Raw genomic sequence first — 18,665 nt, forward strand, 5'->3', positions numbered from 1 at the left:
CATGTAAACAAACAAAATAATTAATAGCATAATCCACACAACTTGGACTAATATGATATTAACACAAAAGTGGAGCATCTGCCAAGGCAAACAAAGGAAAACTGAAATGTAACCCACTAAGGGGTGAGTTTGATTGTTACTGCTCAGAAGGTGAAGGAAAAAATATTAGAAGCCTTTATTTACTCTAATGAGGCTAGTATCTGTTTTGCTCTGGGCAATAATTTCATATGAATCAACAAAATGCAACCTATATTGCCTCTTGCCACAGAATGTCCTGCATACTTATTTGCATCTCTGTCATGATGGGAAGTATGTTTTGTTGTTGTTGTTGTTTGTTTGTTTGTTTGTTTTGGTTTTAGGCCACTCAAAGAGAAACGGAAGTGAGAAGATTACTCAGTCAACAGAAACATTGAATTTTAAATAAAGATGGAATTTAAGTTAGGTGTTCTGATGTCAAGTCCTAAACTCAGAGAATCTCTCTTTCCTCTGAAGCTGTTTAGAAGCAGATATTTAACAAAAAAGTTATAATGCCTTTCTTCATTTATATAGTAAAATCAATGTTTTTGCAGTAAAAATAATATAGTGAGCGTCAGCATAATCTGTTTAGATATGCAAGACTCCATTTTGCAAGATGTCAAGCACCCTGGCTGTAGATCAGGAATGCACTTAGATACATGTATAACTTGAAGCATTTGAGAATGCAAAGGAGAAAGCCTGGCTGTACTGATGGACAGTACTGATAAATTAATAGTACATAAAATTTCCATTGACTTCAGTGTAACCAGGATTTGAACCATGTTACTACTAATAAACTGCTTAAAACAGAAGTTTGTTGGTAGCAGTAATATCTTTTTTTATATCAACTGGTGTATCTGAGAAAAAAATATGACAAGCTCTAGGGCTCACAAGTCCTTCTTCAGAAGCAGCAGATTTCAAAGCTAAGTACAGGAGTAAAAGTAAGCACAGAATTCTGTGATTCTGTGGATCCAAATTTGGATTGAATCTGGGACGTTGTATGAGCACAAACAGCATGAACATTTTGAAGATTCAGCATATATGTAAGCACAAAACTATGGCAAAAGGCCTTCCTTCTGATTTGCTTGGTATTAGTGTTCAGTAAAACTTACTGAAGTGATAGGCAGTTTTATGACTTTGTTACTTCTCCATCTTTTGTAATCAAGAGTTTTTGTAAACATAGTTACAGAATGCCAAGTTCTAGTATTGAGCTTTATGTTATCACGCCTGGAGAAGAGCAGGACAAACCCATTTTTATATATATTCCAAAGTTATTTTACCTGGTATTTACGTGGAAAGACTACTGCCATAACCTGCACTTAAAGTGTTTGCAAAAAAAGAGGACCACTTACTAAAAAAATTAAAATAAAAATATTATTTACATGCAAATGTCATGTACCTTTCATGTGCAAGAAATCACAGAATGGTCGAGGCCGGAAGGGACCTCTGAAGATCATCTAGCCCAGCCCCCCTGCCAAACAGGATCACCAAAGCACATTGCTCAAGATGGCATCCAGGCAGATTTTCGAAATACACTCTGTTTGATCAATAAGCTTTACCAGCTATTTATTTGCAATTATTGAAAAAGTCACTTAAACTCCCTAGGTTATCATTCCTATTCTTTATTTTGTTGTTTACATGCTTCATCGCCAAAATGGCTGCTGCATTTATACTATATTTTTAGCTAGGAACTAAAACCTTGTATTAATATTTTATAGAATCTATTTATCACAATAAGTGATGTTCATATGCAATTTTCAAATGCAGTAAAAGGAGACAGATTATTCAAGCTACCTACTCATAAGAGCAGTCTGCTATAGTACATGTGGAGACATTAAATACCTCAGCCAAAAAGCTGTTTTATTTTTGTGTAGTTACTCTGTGCTTGTATGAGAGAAAAATGAAACATTACTGCAGCAATCTTCATGAATGAACACTACTATAACATCTCACATAGTTGTTTCACTCAATATATTCTCACAGATCTTGAATAAAGATATCTTAAAGTCATTAAAAAATGCACCATTTTATGAACTAGGATTATAAGAATAAACATTATACTAATATTTTTGCATTAAGACTGGTTTGCTTCCTATGATTCAAAAATCAGAACAGTCACTCCAAAAAAGATTTACTATAGATTTACACAAATAGATTGTTATCTACTGTGTAATTTTTGTTGACGCAACAACTACACTTGGATATACACATTCATGTGTAAGGCATGCATCTAATTCTTGCTCACATGAAATAGCATTTATAAACACAACATTTAGTGGTTCAAAGTGCTGTTTCATACTTGCTGTAAACAAATTTAAAGTTTTCCAGACCTATAAAGAAGCAAAGAATAATATAACGACCCAGTCAACATCCCAGAAAGGCACATATTTCATAGTATTATTTGTTTAGCTGATTTTTATTTTATTATTATTATTTTTTTTTGATGTATGGTTTGTTTCTCCTACAAGTATGCTAAAGACAATGTTCTAAACTACTACAGAATTTTTGTGCAGGCCTCAGTAGTACAGAATCAAATGTGTATCTGTATGTCCGTCTATCTCTCTTTTACAAGCATTTATTATTAATATGCTCAATTGTTCAATGGGTTCTTTTGTTTGTTTATACTATGAAGTCTATATCTTGATTACTTAATTTGCAGCTCAGAGTTTGGACAGTAGCTCATGTAGCTTCTTGAGCCAGAAATATTCAGAATTATATCTAACAAGATGATCTTTCAAAAGCATGCAGATGGCACAAAAAGAAATCCATCTAATTAAACATTTTTTCCTGGCTTTCACACTTGTAAAGGACTTAATTATAGTATTTTGAATATTAAAATCATCAACTTACAGGTAACACACAACTAGTTGGAAACCTGATCTCGTGGAAAGGTTAACATAACATGAATTAAATGTCAAATGCCCCTCTGCCTTATTGCTGAGTCTTCTCCTGGCAAAACACATGCAAGTCCACCTTCAAAGACCTCTGGATTACACTGTGTGCATACACAAAGCTGATTCTCCTTGCACATTAGTATAATTAGCCTTGACTTCATTAAAATTAACAGGAGCCCTGTGTATTTCAGCGCAGCTGTGAGTACTGGGTCATGCATAGTATCTACTACCCTACATGACATACGTTTCCTCTCCATTCCAGCAGCACCACTGTGGCACAAAAAAAGCACCTTAGAATTTTCTTGCAGTCTCCCAAGGTACTGGCAGTAATTACTTGCATCCATTGCCTCCATATTAACGAGCAGTATTGGTGTTAGCATACTAATGAGTTCTTGCTTAATCAGTTCAGCATTGTTCAGCTACAGCATTCATCTGGTCCAACCATCCCCCTACCACCAATGTCACCTACTAAGCCATGTCCCTAAGCACCACGTCCAACCTTTCCTTAAACACCCCCAGGGACGGTGACTCCACCACCTCCCTGGGCAACCCGTCCCAGTGCCTGACTGCTCTTTCTGAGAAGAAATGTCTCCTCTTTTCCAACCTGAACCTCCCCTGGTGCAACTTGAGACCATTCCCCCTGGTCCTGTCACTGGTTATCTGTGAGAAGAGGCTGACCCCCAGCTCCCCACACCTTCCTTTCAGGCAGTTGTAAAGAGCAATAAGGCCTCCTCTGATTAGAATATGGTGCCCCGTGGGATCACATCATTTCATGGGATACCCCTAGTAACCTGGAAAAAAATGGTCGTTAGTAGAACTTTAAATGTAAAGTCAAGAAATTGGCTAAAACCAAAACTGCAATATAAACATTTAAGGTGACGTAGTAGTACGGAAGAGGATAGCTTGCACTTAATGTTGGTAATATTTTGTTTTCTTAGAAATAAGTAAGATTAAAATAATAGTAATAATATGCATTGAGTTTTAATTAAACATATATATATATTTTTTTTTTTTCCCCCAGAAATAATCTTAATTTGGTCTTTTCACTTTTCTAAAGATAACAATTCAGATTCTTGCCGATTTTCTTCTATTTCTTCTATAATAACTGTATTTAATTTCTCAGATGGGATTTTGCGTATTCTGTCTGGGTAAAGACGAGAGAACTAAAAGGTATAAGGTGGCCAAATCAGATGATTTAAATTAAAATCCGAAAAACAGCAAAATAGAAGCCTGAAGGCTTCTGAATGATTATCTCCACAACACAACATATACACTCTACCAATCACAAGAAATTCTATCTATTAAGCACATGCAGTAGCAGCTGAAGATAATCTTACAGAAAAAATGAGCCTAAGAGCAGGTGATGGGGACTCAAAAAGAGGTCATAACAAACCACAGCTATTTGCAAGCAAAACAACAAAATCTCTTGAAATAATCCTCTCTCAGGAATGAGGCTGCAAAACAAATGTGGCTTCTGAGTATTCTACCAACTTACCAGATGAAGGGAAAAAAGCTGTATAGTTCTAAATATAGGAATGACATATACAATTTCATGTAACTGTACTGTTGTGAAACAACTCTAATCAATGTGCTAGAGCAAACAGTTTCCTGACATTTTCAAATAAAACTGATAGATGGTGTATTGCCCAAATACAGACTATATTTAACTACAGTTTCTTTTACTATACTGCAGAATATTTTAGACTAAAATAAAATACTTCAAAATCACCAGAAGTGAGCCTCTGCCACTAAATACTTATGCTAGCTCCAGATGTAGATTCAGGCCTGCACTGCCCTACAAGTCAGCATTACATAAGATGTTATTTGTGGAAAGTATTGCACTAACAAACTTTATTCTGAATATTGGCCAAAACAGTACAATTACTCTTCAACTTTCTTGGGTTCTCCAAAAAGAGTATGTATTATTCCACGATCCTGAGAGTTTCTTTTGATGCAAAGCAGCTCTGGAATGTAAACGGGTATCAGTTGAAGCATGACTTCATAACTAGAACTAAAAACTGAGATTGGTGAACATGGCTGAAAAGATCTTTTTTTTTTTCTGATCTTTCTTTTATCTTTTATTAAGAAATAATATTTGTGAATCATACGTAGGCTGTAATGACTATTACTTCTGTTCCTGTAAAATTAAAAATCAGTACAAATTGGCTGCAAATTTCAACACAAGTAACACACATGTCAGAGAGAACATATGCAAGCAGACCTTCAGCAGTAGCTCTGATTTTCTGATTTTGGGAATGTTAATAAACAAAAAGGTACATCCTATCCATGGGATTGTTGTAGGAAAAGTCCCCAGTTATGAAATACAATGTTTTTAAAATCAATAGGGCCAAAAAATGAATTAAGTCTGTTTATATTTAAGACTAGTTAAGAGTGTAAAAAAAGTAGATACCATACAGTTCTGTTTTCTTGCTAACGGGTGATAAAAGGAAGATGAACTTGGGCCTATTTCACTTTGTACACCTATGGGTGTAGTGAGTGTTAAAAGGGCAAGAAGGGCATAGAAAGATCTGTAACAGATACTCATAGTAAAAAAATATAAAAATACATGCACTAGGCACGATTAAATGAAATAAAAATCCATGCGAAGTTGGGGTATCCTACTTGTAGTATCTCCATCCTTATAACATCTGCTTCTCTCATTGTCACGTATTTATATTTACCAAAGTCTTTGCTCACTACTTTTTTTTTTTTTTTTTTTTTTTTTTTTTTTTTTTAATCCCTTAATCTGCCTGCTTTCACTTGCCAGTATCCCAACCACGTGTTGTTTATTTCAGAAATAATTCTTTATCCTTTATTCCTAAATCAGGAAACTACCTCCGAGCTTATTAATTTTCCTAACTTAATTATTTCCTGACTAGCAGTTTACATCTGTCACTTTATCACACGAGGAACCCTAAGCCAAGACTAGGTTATCATATATAACATTTATGAGCTGAACTGTTTTATGAAAACCCTTACCTCATGGTAACACTGTGAAAATTTGCACAGCAGAGCAGAACACAAAATGGGCTGTAGCAGGCAGATTTTTGCTTTGCCCAGCAGCTACCACTGTCTGATGTGAGTCTGTCTGAAAGTGAGTCTGCCAACAGCTGACCTGTCTTTAGGAAGTACTTTGCTATGACCAAGGCTGTAGGCCCTGGTAAATGCAATTTTATGAACTCCTTTGATACAGGCAGCCTTATACTTTTCTATATCCTTTCTCCCTTCTTCTTGGCATAAATATAATTTCATTACCTTACTATTTTTTCCATTCTCATGTCACTCCCTCCCCCCCCCCCCCCCCTTTTACATCATATTTTGTCTTAGCAGACAGACCGCTAACCAGCATTTCAGTCTACTCATTAGTGCAGGAGGTGTTCCTACACACTGCTGCTGCCTTTTAGCTGTGCCTGACTGTTCTGTTGCATGCATGAACCATTCAGGAGGGCAAATGATTGGTGGCAGAGAAAATACACCTCTTTGCTGCCCAGACACTCCTCAGAGAGGTAGCACAACCAAGAACAACCAGATAAAATGTTTCAGAGGTCTTATGAAGTCATAATAATTAATGTTGTTCAGAGTTTCTTTAAGAAAGGGTTGCATGCATGCTTGTAACAAGAAAATGTTAAAAATATTTAATTCAAAGTTTAGCTGATGAGATTTATGTACTTCATTTTGTGTCATTACTTACGGTATAACCAGTGCTAACATTCAAAGACCCGTATAAAGAAAAAAATCCAACACAGCCAGTAACAATTGCATACTTGATACATATTTTCATCAAGGCTAAGCATTATAGGGGAAAAAACTAGTTTAACTAGTGTACTAAAAGGTAAGCCTAACTTAGCATTCTCCTGGTAAAACACCACCTGCGCTGTCAAAATTATTTCCTTTTTAAGCCCATTCTGTGAGCAGAAAGTGTTGAAATCCTATAGAAAGAAAGAAACAAACCTAAAGACTCACTGGAGAAGACGAACCTTAATTTAACATGCTTGTTTTATAGACTTGTATGTTATGAGTCTTGAGTACGTTACTTGTACGTTATCAGTATGAGGCTGCACCTCAAGTACTGTGTTCAGCTTTGGGCCCCTCAGTATAAGGACATTGAGGCCCTGGAGCAGGCCCAGAGAAGGGCTACGGAGCTTGTGAAGGGGCTGGAGCACAAGTCCTGTGAGGATCGGCTGAGGGCACTGGGGTTGTTTAGTCTAGAGAAGAGGAGGCTCAGGGGAGACCTTATTGCTCTCTGCAACTACATGAAAGGAAGGTGGGGAGAGCTGGGGGTTGGCCTCTTCTCACAGATAACCAGTGACAGGACCAGAGTGAATGGCTTCAAGTTGTGCCAGGTCAGGTTCAGGTTGAAAATGAGGAGACATTTCTTCCCAGAAAGCAGTCGGGCATCGGGACGGTTTGCCCAGTGAGGTGGTGGAGTCATGGGACATATTTTAGTGGGTGACATTGGTGGCAGGATGATGGTTGGACCAGATGATCTTGAGTACTTTTCCAACTGTAATGATTCTATGATTCTAGGAGCCAATTCCAGCCAGCTCTGAAAGGGACCCACTGGTAGCCAAAGATGAGACATCAAAAGACTGGTGGCCCCAGCACCAGCACACTGCTTCTCCCTCCCCCTCTTCAACAAAAGCAGGGGAAAAATATGATGAAAAAAAAACCTTGCGTGCTGAGATAAAGACATCACTCACTGATTACTATCATGGGCAAAAAAAAAAAAGACCCAACGTTAAAGAAGATTAACATAATTTATTGCACGTTGCCAAGATACTAGAGCAGCCTCCTCCAGGCCACATCCCCCTGCCCCACCGGGGCTCCTCCACCGGGCTGCAGCGTGGAGATCTGCTCCGTGTGGGACCCACGGGCTGCAGGGGCACAGCCTGCTCCACCAGGGGCCTCTCCACAGGCCGCGGGGGAACGGCTTCGAGGCCGCCCCTGCGCGGGGGGGTGTGGGGGGGTGGGGGCTGGTCCCGCGTGCCGCGTGCCGAAGCGTCGTGAGGCGACATATCGCAGGGCGGGACATCGGCGACCGAGGCCGTGCCGGATCACAACGGCCTCCCCGCCACAAGGCGATCCTCATCCTCTGGGGCCGCTCCGTCAGGCGGTGGCACGATCCAATCCCCCCCTCCCCTTTGAGCACAATGGAACCTCCCGCTCGGTACCACCACATCCCCACCCTCAACCGCTTCACCCCCCCCCCCCTCCGCCGCTGTAGGCAGGTGAGTGGGGCCGCGCGGTGACGCCACAGAGGCGCGGCACGACGCGGCCTCTCCTCCCCGCCCCGTCACTCATACCTCTCCCCACCAATCAGCGCCGCGCCCTGCCGCGCTCGCCCCGCCCCTCCTCCGCGTGCACGCGCGCGCCCCCCCCCCATCGCCGTGTGGGTGGCGCGCGCGGCTGGGCGCCTCCGGAGGGGCGGGGGCGAGGGCGCGGCAGCTCCGCGGCGGGGAGGGAGGGAGGGAAGGAAGGAGGGACCCGGCGGTGCCCGGTACCCGGCCTCCAGCCTCCGGGAGCCCTGCTGCCATCTCCGCGTTTCCCCAGGAAACGGCTTCGGGGAAGCCCACCCCAGCCCCTCGTTGTGTTTGTGTGCTTTTTTTTTTTTTTTAAACTGATTTTTTTTCTCTATTTTTTATATTTTTCTTTTTCTTTTTTTCTTTTTTTTTTTAATCTTTTTTCCTTTATTTTTAATCCTTATTTATTTTATTTATTTTATATATATATATATATTTTTTTCCCGTTCCTACTCTTAAACGTGCCAGGTGAACGCTTCCGTGCGCTCTAGCGAGGGAGGGGGGGAAGGAGGTAGACATCGCCCCCCTCCCCCCTTTTTTCTTTTTCTTTTTTTTTTTTTTTTTTTTTTTTTTTTTAATTTCCCTTCCCGGTCGAAATCGAGCAGCAGCAGCAGCCCCCATCCCAAAATGGGCTGCACGCTGAGCGCCGAGGACAAGGCGGCGGTGGAGAGGAGCAAGATGATCGACAGGAACCTGCGGGAGGACGGCGAGAAGGCGGCCCGGGAGGTGAAGCTGCTCCTCCTGGGTAAGGGCAGGGCGGGGAGCAGCCCCCCCCCTTCTTTGTTATAGGGTTTGTGGGCTGGGGGCACCCCTTTGGGGACCCCCCCGTGGACCTGAGGTTGGCGAGGACCCGTCGAGGCACCCCCCACTTCCCCTCCGAGGGATGCCCCCGGGGGCGCTTTGGGGTGAGGGGAAAGGGTTCAGGGCTTATTGTTTGCTCAGAGGAGGCCTTAAATCCGTCACAAAGGGGCAAACTGCTTAAATTCGGGCCGGGGGCTCCGTGTGCATCAGCTGGGAGGGGTTCAGAAGGCTGTGGGGTGGGGGGCGCTTGGTCTGAACGCTTGTTGTAGACCTTACCTAGTGTCAAGGGGGAGGAAGGCAAGGCGCCCTGCAACTTCTCGCATCCTTCTCGGAGTTGCTAATGTTGCTGGAACCCGACAACGTAAAGTAAAGCCTTGATGGGGGGTTATAAAACGTGTAAAGTAGCAAATTGCGTTATATAGCATCGTGTGTTTTGGGTTTTGCTTGTCTGTACTTGGAGCTACTTGTTTATGTGTTTTGACTGGTATGGTGATGTGGAGAGCCAGAAGTAGGATTACTTCTTAAAATTGCTGTAAAAGAAACAAAGAAGCAAGGTTTAATTAGAAATATCTTTGTGCAGGACCCAAACTGTTGTACAACTTGTGGATGTCTGGGTGCTACAAGACTTGTATTGTACTGATGTTATAAGGAATCCTGCGTGATGTGCTTTATGGTTAACCAGACTGGGTCGTTCTAGCCTGGAGCTAAAAAGCTGTGGAGTTTGTTTTTTATGGTGCCCTTTTCCTCCTGAAGCTAATTTTCTTAAAGTGCTACTCAATTTCTCACTCCTCTTGAAACTTATTTTCCTACAGTGTTCATCAACAGTGGTCTATTTACTACCAATGCCATGTACCGTTTACAGTTTTTAAGTAACTTTGTTCTTCTGCAAACTTCTAAAATAGCCCCAGACAGGTACAGGAAACTGAAGCACTTTCATGTGTGCATGCAGAGCTGAGGCAAGCCTAGTCTGGGAAAAGCAAGCGTCCTAAAATGTACGTATAGTTTTAAAATCTTGCTTATGAGGGAAACAAAGCTTTTCTCTCCAGTTTGCTTTCCAGGGTTAGGCTGTTGGTTGGTACTGTGCCTGTGCAACTTTGGAAGCCTCAGACTGTTGCATGGAGAGGTTGTGCTCTATTTGATCAGTAGTAGTACTGCAGAAAATGTCGTGAAGGTGCCAAAGTAATTATTTTTATGTGCTCTGGCAAGGCATTTAAAACATTTTTCAGATTTTCACTGTTCTGTTTAGAACATTAAGTACATGTAGTTTGGTAGTCATTAAAATATTCTTTGGATATGGATAAAGTCTCTTTTTATAGGAAGATGCTTTAAATTTGAGAATTAATTTTGTAACTGTTTTTAGTAGTTTGATGCTCTGGTGTATAAAGTTATGGTTTTGTTTTCTAAAATCTTTCTGATACAGAAAAGTTTTTGAGGAAGTTTTTTTTCTCTTTCTTTTCCGGAATCTCAGAAAATCATAGGATGTGAGTCAAATGCATGCATTTCCTCATAATACAGCTCAGTTGGTATAGTGTTTCCCCCTCCCCTATTAAAATGAGGTGTGAAAACTAACAGGTTAACTTCTTCTAGGACCAGCATTCAAATAATTTTTTTAAACACAAAATTCCATAAATGTTTACTGAACTCCAAATGAGGTTTTGTGTATACACCCATGGATACGTCTGGGTGTTTCAGTTTTCTTGGAATTAAAGTTTTCCTGTTAAATTTCCTTGCAACTGTGTCAGATGTCTTAAATGTTATGCAAATGCTTTATGTGATGGCAAAACTATTTTAAGTTACTTCCACTAGAGTCAGTCTCTTCTCACCACTCACTTTCCGAATTGCTTGCTCTGCCCATATGTCATAGTTGATCATCAACTCGGTTGTATTCCTGCATCTATTTATGGGCTTGTTCTGCTAAAAAGATACCAGAATAAAAGGAAAAGTACAAGTTGTGGTCTGCTGGCAGGAAAATATGTGGTGTGAGAAGCATCTAAAATACCTTGCTTATGTAGAAAAAGAGTGTGTAGCTATAAACCTATTGGCCCAAGGAGAGGTATTACACCAGCATCTGTAAAAGCTGTATTTTTGTATGGTGATTAGAGAATCCTACTGAGACTTGAATTAGTATGTTCAACTGGAAGATATGGTTATAATTATAATCAGTCTATTTCTGGCATATAATGGAATAAAACTAAATTTAGAAGCTTTTCTAAAGGTTTCTCTAGAATTTCAATGATTTGAGAGAGGTATGACTGCTGTGCAGAAACCATGAGTTTGTGAATAAAATCACTGATCGATGTTAGATTTATATTTTGTTGTCTTGTCTCTAGGAAGAAGCGGCCAGACTTACTCTGTTCAAAGTAGTATTGCTTGGGTTATTTAACTTATTTCATAATGTCTATAAATTGGTACCTCATTTGGTACCAATTTGGTACCAAGAATACTGATTTTGAAACACTATCCATGTAAAATAATATTGTAACTTTGTAATTCTGTGAGCTTTAATGTGATATGCTAACAGCAGGAGAACCTTTTCTGTAAAATTTGAGAGTCATCCTCGTTATTAGAAGCTGAACATGAGCACATAATTTGTAAGCCAGCTGGCAAATGTGTTTGTATGTGGAGCTTGGTGATTTTATTTTACTTTAAAATCATTAAATAAATGAGCTTGTTTCATTTAAATTCATTTTGGATCAATGTATCTCCTATTTGTGATGAAGAAACATTTTTTGACTTCCCATGATATTTAAGGGCAGTCTAATATGTTGTTCACTGCTAAAAAGAATTTAATACACAAAGCACTTTTTCTTAAGCACTTAACATTTGTATCAAGTTGATCATTCGTATACCTGTTTCCTGATTGAAGTAATATTTTGTTTTATTATGTTTTTTGTTGTTGCAGTTTCTTACAGATAAACTCGTATATACTGCTTTTCAAAGAAGTAGTTCAGACCAGGTATATCTTCTATCTTGGCTGGCTTCCAAGGAATAGAGGCAATTGAACCACGTTCTTCCTGTCTTCTGATTCCCCATCTTTCTAACTCTTGATATTCAGAAGAAAAAAAAAAGCCTACAATGATGCTTGCAGAACAAATGTAATTCTACTCATGTTAGGAGATGGTGGCTCTCCGTGGCTGGTCTGTGTGCTGCATTAATATACATGTGATCCAGATCAGGTGTGGATTTGCAAGTGCCTTTCTGTTGAATTAGCCAGAGCACATAAGACTGAATTTATGCCAACTGCAGGAGAACAGGCAGTACCTCATTTAGAAGAAAGCCTTCTGGTATGAGGTTAACTCATCAAGTTTTATGAATACATTCAAACTGGCAGTATGAGTTTATAGGATTAGCACATTTGATTTGTGGATTATCACATTTCTTGCCTAATACAGCAAATCAAGTGTTCAGGCTCATTGAACAAGGCATTCAGGAAGGTATTTCTTTCACATTCTTTAGGAGTGGATCCTGGGGACCAGGAAGCCACGGATCACATTTGACAACTGCAGTTCTGCATCATCTTTCTAGATAATCATGTGTCCAGATTTTAGTTCACCAGATACTTCTGTACTGGTGACCAGTATAGCTACTTCTGCATTCCTGAACAGATGCTTGTGATTCACACTGGAACAATGTTGTCATGTTCTTAACCTATTTTTCAGTTTAAGGCAGAGTACTGCTCTTAATCTTTTTTGCTGCAGTCCTCCCTGATGCTTAAGGCATTAACTAGAATTACATTCAGTTCTAAACCTTCACATCTCAAGCATTTTCTCTAGCTGCTTTTCTTTTGTTCCAGACCTGCATATCTCTGCTTAGTCAATTGACTCCCACTGCATACTCATCTTTCCAGCAGCAGCATCCTCATAATCTTTACTTTCCTTCAGACCTCGCTGCACCATGGGGAAGAAAAAAGTGCTTTTTGTATCATTCATTTTCTTGCCTTTCCTCCAGTGTATTCTTTCTCCATGCTTGAAAACCTACAAGAATTTAGAAGTCTCAATTTACAGAAGTTCTCAAGCCTTATTCTTACAAACATATATTGCACCTTTCAGAGGTGTTGACCGCATCTTTATTAAGTTATGCCAACTTTGATTGTACTGGCCTAAAACATTCTTGACAATATCTCCTGTCTGATCTTCAAAGGCAACTATCTATCAGATATTTACAAATGATACCTAAAAGAAGTGGTTAATATTACTTTTTGTTTAGAATGGAATATTTCGGTTGGTAGGGGCCTACAAAGATCATCAAGTCCAGCTGTCTGATCAAAACCTCTCAAACATTAAAGCGTATTGTTAATCCAAATACCTCTTGAATGCTGGCAGGCATAAGGCATCAGCCACCTCTCTAGGAAGCCTGTTCCGGTGTTTTATCACACTCGCAGTAAAAAAGCATTTCCTGGTATCTAACCTGTAGCTCCCCTGGCCCAGCTTTGTGCCATTCCTGTGTGTCTTATCATTGCTTATCGTGAAGGAGAGATTGGCTTCTCCTTTTTTTCTTCCTCATGGCATTGCAGAAACCAAAGAGGTTACCTCACAGCCTCCTTTTCTATAGGCGAGACAACCCAAGTGTCCTCAGCCTTTCCTCAAAGCATGTGCCTTCTTGCCCTTTTACCAGCTTTGGGAGAATATATAGTGGGAGAATCACTTATTTTTGACTGGCATTTACCTTTGACGAATTTCATGTGGTTGCTGATTGCTTAGTGCTCCGATCTAGAGCTCTTTCTAAGGCCTCTTGTCGCTCCAGGGAGTCAACAGCAAGTCCCAGATTGGCATCATCAGCAGTTTTGCAAAGAATGCGCTCCACTCCTACATCCACATCGTTGATAACAAAGTTCAACAGGACTGGCCCTAGAACCAAGCCCTGGGGAGCACTGCTAGTGCTGAATGGTTCACCAGCCAGCTGTAGCCCCTCTACAGCCCTTTGAGGTCTGCTGTACAGCCAGTTCATCACCCAGCATAGTATCACCCTGTTTATCTCACAGTTAAACGGTTTGTCCAGAAGGATGCTGTGAGGGATGGTATCAAAGGCCTTACTGAAATCCAGAAAGATTATATCCGCTGCCTTCCCTTCAGCCACTAAGTGGGTGGCCTTGTCATAGAAGGAGACCAAATTACTAAAGCAGGACTTTTCCTTCATGACCTGATGTTAACTATGCCAGATAATAGCTTTGTTCTTTAAGGGCCATTCAACATCCTCCAGGACAATCTTCTCCATAACTTTCCCAGGTACTGAAGTTAAGCTAATAGTTTGTGCTTCCCCCCCCCCCCCCCCCCATTTTTTTTTTTGGTTTTGTTTTGTTTTGCAGACTTTCTGCTATCTAATCTGCTTAGATTTAGGTGCTTTTTAGGAGAAGCTCTGAAACAGCAGCTCTCTTGAATTTTAATGTGATACAGCTGGACTTTGGCATCAGGATGTTATTTATGTGGACTTCTATATTTGACTTGTAATTAAATTGATGTAATCCTCAAGCCTTAGTACTGAATATAACACTTTCAAAGGATAAAATCAAAATTACTAGATTTCTCATAGTGTAATAATTCGCCTTGTTTTTGTGTAAGGAGGCTCATGCATGCGCAGAAAGCACAGCTATGTATAATTGCAGTTTGGGTTTTTATGCTTGTCTTTTTCTATTTTAATGCTGGTGTAATAATTTGCAACATCATAATATTGGTCTTTGATGTGCATATAGACTTCTTTACTACAATGCAAATTATTTTCACTGTGAAAGTTTCTGTATGAAGTCGCCATTTGTGATTGCATTGTGATTTTAATTCTTTAACATCCTGATGAAAAATTCACTTCAGTACAACATACCCTGAAAGAAATGATTTTAGAAATGGCTAAAGAGAAACTGTGTATTTTGTACTGTGCCATGATACCTGCAGTGGGGTCTGTCCTTTTTCCTCTCTTGATTAAAAGGTGTAGTTTATGGATATACATAAAAATTAGTTTAACTTTTGTATCAACCATTAGACGTTTCTTGAGGGGGAATTCAAGAGTTACCCAACAAATATTTCCAGTGTCTATGCTTAAGATTATTTTCCCTTTAGTTGTCTTTTAAAAGCAACACAGTGCTTTTTTTTTTTTTTTTCTTGATGTTTTTCCCCCTCTTGAATCTGAAACCAAAAAAGCTCCAGTAAGGTATTTTTTTTTTAGTAATACAGTTCACTCCCAGCATCAACACTGCCTCAAGACAACACAAATTCTGTATTACACTACCTTAATTGGTTTCTTTTTACCTTCTCTAGCAGCACAGTTAATTGTACCATCATGCTGATATGACAGCTTACTTCAGTCCTATAGATTTTATTATTGAAGCTCACCCCCTTTCATGAAGAGCCATTTTTAACTAACTGCGGGTTACAGTAATGCTCCTTACATAGTTTTGTTGGGACAACTTGAACTCAAGCTTTGTCCTGTAGAGTTAGGCCATGCTGATTTATGTAACTGTATCCCTGAAGTACTTTGTTCTGTTGCTGCTGTATTTGTCTGTAGTTGTCTCAGTACTCTCAGAAGGAAGAAACGGGCATATCCTAAAATCTGGCCAAATATATTGAAACCCAGCCATCGGTCTGCTTCAGAGGGCATGAAATTCTGAAGTGAGTTTTGCTGCTGGGTTTGATGGATGTCTGCAGTGTTTCCTGTAATGTGCTTTCTGGCAAATGTCAAGGTAGAAAACTGGAAGTAGAGAAGAGAGATTTAAGATGTTCTGTTAAGTGTGAAGATTTTTTCTGCCATGGAAACGCTGCCATAAAGATCGGAACTGACTTGATAATTAACTATTATAAGGCTTTTTCCAAAATGTGTATAGGAGAGCCTGTATTGATGGAAAACTTGCTATTCTGAGGCTGACTCTTAGTCATTGACCAGCTTTACTGAGCTCAGCTGTTCTATTTATTGCTCTTGTTTGTTCAGTGTCCTACTATTGTCTCAGGCTTTGTGTAAATTACTGTTTTGTTATTCTCTAAATGGAGTTTGGTTGGCTTCGCCTGAGAGATTCTGTATGCAAAAAAAAGAAATATTTAAGCTCATAATGTATATAAAGGGTAGTTTGAAAACTTGAGACTTCAAACTTGTGAGAGCAGGAAGTACTATGGGAAAAATGGAGAGTTTTTGGAGTGGCTCAACTTAGAGGCATTTCTGAGCTGAAGGATAGTGAAGATACTGCAATATATTAGAAAACAGAGACAAAATAGCAAATGCTTTTTTGCTGAGACAGTTTTGCCTATTAGGAATGTGTGCTTGTGCAATAAGGGCCCTGCCAGCCTCGGCCTACTCTGGGTCCATCTGGCACAGCCCCTGCTCAAGTGGGACACCCAGAGCAGCCTGTCCAGGACCACGTCCAGGAGGCTTCTGAAGATCTCCAAGGAGGAGACCCCACAGTCTCTGTGGGCAACCTGTGCCAGTGCTCAGTAACCAACACAGTGCAGAAGTGCTCCTGGTGTTCAGGCAGCACCTCCCGTGCTCCATTTTTGTCCATTGCTTCTTGTCCTGTCAGTGGGCACCACTGAAAAGATCCTGGCTTTGTCCTCTTGAGGTGAGGCTGACTGGCCTGTAAAAAGACTTACCTCTTCTTAAATATGCTTTGTTCTCCTTGTCCATTGAGTTGGTTTGGTAGGCGCAGGCAGGACAAAATAAATGAGAATCAGAATGGGAAATAGAGGAATAATGAAATGTCATGCTCTGTTTGCACCTGTCTGCTCATAACCCTTTCACAGTGTAGAAGTATTAGTTAGGAATTTAAAAGATCTTTCACAGTATTGTGACTTTGCTGTTCGAATTAGCAAAGCTGCAGAGCCAGTTGAAGATCTCTGGAACTGTCCATAGCGTGAATATGTTACAAGAGGTAAAGTGTTATGTGTCTGTGTATGCTATCCCAGTGAAATGACCTAAAGATTAGCTAGTGTCACAGATACCCAAATGGATTATTCCTTGCAGGTTGAGAGAGGTAACCCCTCCTCTCTACTCAGCATTGGTGAGGCCATGCCTGGAGTGCTGTGTCCAGTTCTGGGCCCCCAGTACAGGAGAGACATAGGCATGCTGGAAAGGGCCCAACAAAGGGCTACAAAGATGACCAAGGGACTAGGGCATCTCTCCTGTGAGGAGAGGCTGAGAGCTGTGACCATTCAGCCTCAGAAGAGGAATCTCAGGGGGATCTCATCAATGTGGATAAATATCTGAAGGGAGGGGGCAAAGAAAATGGAGCTGGGTTCTTTTCAGTGGTGCCCACTGACAGGACAAGAAGCAATGGACAAAAATGGAGCACAGGAGGTTCCACTTGAACACCAGGAGTGCTTCTGTGCTGTGTGGGTGACTGAGCACTGGCACAGGCTGCCCAGGGAGGCTGATTTTTTTTTTAATTGTTCATAATATCATTCTTTCAGGATCTGAACCATTGGGGTACTTCACTTACAGCATATTAAGAAACAATTCTTTAGAGACTTGTTAACAAGTGTTTATGTTAAACATACCTTAAAGCACATGAATTGCCTTCCTTTCCTGGCCTTAGTAATTGAAGGACCATTGAACCTCTGAGTAACCCCATTTCTTCTCTATTTAGGTATTAACTTGATAAATCAACTAGAGGTGTTGATATACATCCGTATGTTGATATGAGAGTTATGCATTTGTACTGAGAGATGCATGTAACCTGCAGTATTTGATATACCTATAAAAATTGATACTGAAATTAGAAAATACGTTTCATATAACTACTTATTTAAAGGAATCAACATTTGCATATATAGTGCTTCAGTCTATGCAATAAACTGCGTTACTTTTTCATATGTGCTTTTTAGAAATGTATTATTGCATTTGAAACATATAATACGCTTAGCAAGGTACCTGATTGCATTTTTTGGTTAAATGTAACTGTATCTAGGCAACCAAAGTGGACAGGAAGTCCCTACAATCATTGCTCTAAACTGATTGCTTTTAAAGAAGAAATCATTGTACTGTAATGAAAATTCCTGTTGAAACTGTGCAGCAGGTTTATAATTCTCAGTATCTTTTAGAACTTAATATGGTCTGGGTTTTGACATGAAAACACTGATTAGAGGCACAGTTGTTGGAGTTAAATGGCAACCTGTACCCCATCATTCTTTTGTAAAGTTTTAAAAATTTCTCTCATGCATCTATCTATATAATTTTCTTATGTAGATGAAGCTGATAAATTTTGTTTTGCTCATAACATGAATTGTGCATCTTGATGGGGAGGAAATTCTGAATCTCTGTGTTTTTAATAGATTCCAGGGAAACTAATAATGTTTCTGCCTGGTTTCTAAATCCATACTGGAATGCTGGAAATAAGCAGGGTATGTTGTATAATAATGTAGTGACATAAGCAGTTGCACCAGTGTAAAAACTCAGTATTGCTAACAGGAGAGAGCTCTTAGAGCATCTGGCTGAATGGTTCTACCCTTTCCCTGGCACTTCTGAGTGTTTAATTCAGTTTTGTGCTGGTTTAATAGTCAAATTGGCTATTCTGTTTTGACTTAGTTTGCTGCTGGAGTGGTCAATTTAACTGATGATAATAACATAATGGTCTGCTGCTGGGCACCTGGATCGGTAACTGCAGAATGAACAGCAGAGGTATGTGCCTGATGCAAATGGAGCACTGGAAATGAGCTGCAGTGGTTGTAAGGGCAAATGGATA

General features: G+C 40.1%; 1 protein-coding gene across 3 annotated transcripts in view; it reads left to right on the plus strand.

The window, feature by feature from the left end:
• The first annotated feature begins 8,683 nt into the window (after positions 1-8,683).
• Positions 8,684-18,665, plus strand: part of GNAI1 (G protein subunit alpha i1) — a 35,472-nt gene continuing 25,490 nt past the window's right edge. Inside the window, exon 1 of one of the 3 annotated variants that reach the window (XM_084530480.1) lies at positions 8,684-8,954. In XM_084530480.1, coding sequence (XP_084386606.1) covers positions 8,837-8,954 — 118 coding nt within the window. In that variant the 5' untranslated portion in view covers positions 8,684-8,836. Of the gene's footprint in view, positions 8,955-9,355; positions 9,377-18,665 lie in introns of those variants that run through there. The other 2 variants (XM_084530478.1, XM_084530479.1) reach the window with 2 other exon arrangements.

The sequence above is a fragment of the Aythya ferina genome (assembly GCF_964211825.1).
Source record: "Aythya ferina genome assembly, chromosome: 1".
NCBI classification, from domain to species: domain Eukaryota; kingdom Metazoa; phylum Chordata; class Aves; order Anseriformes; family Anatidae; genus Aythya; species Aythya ferina.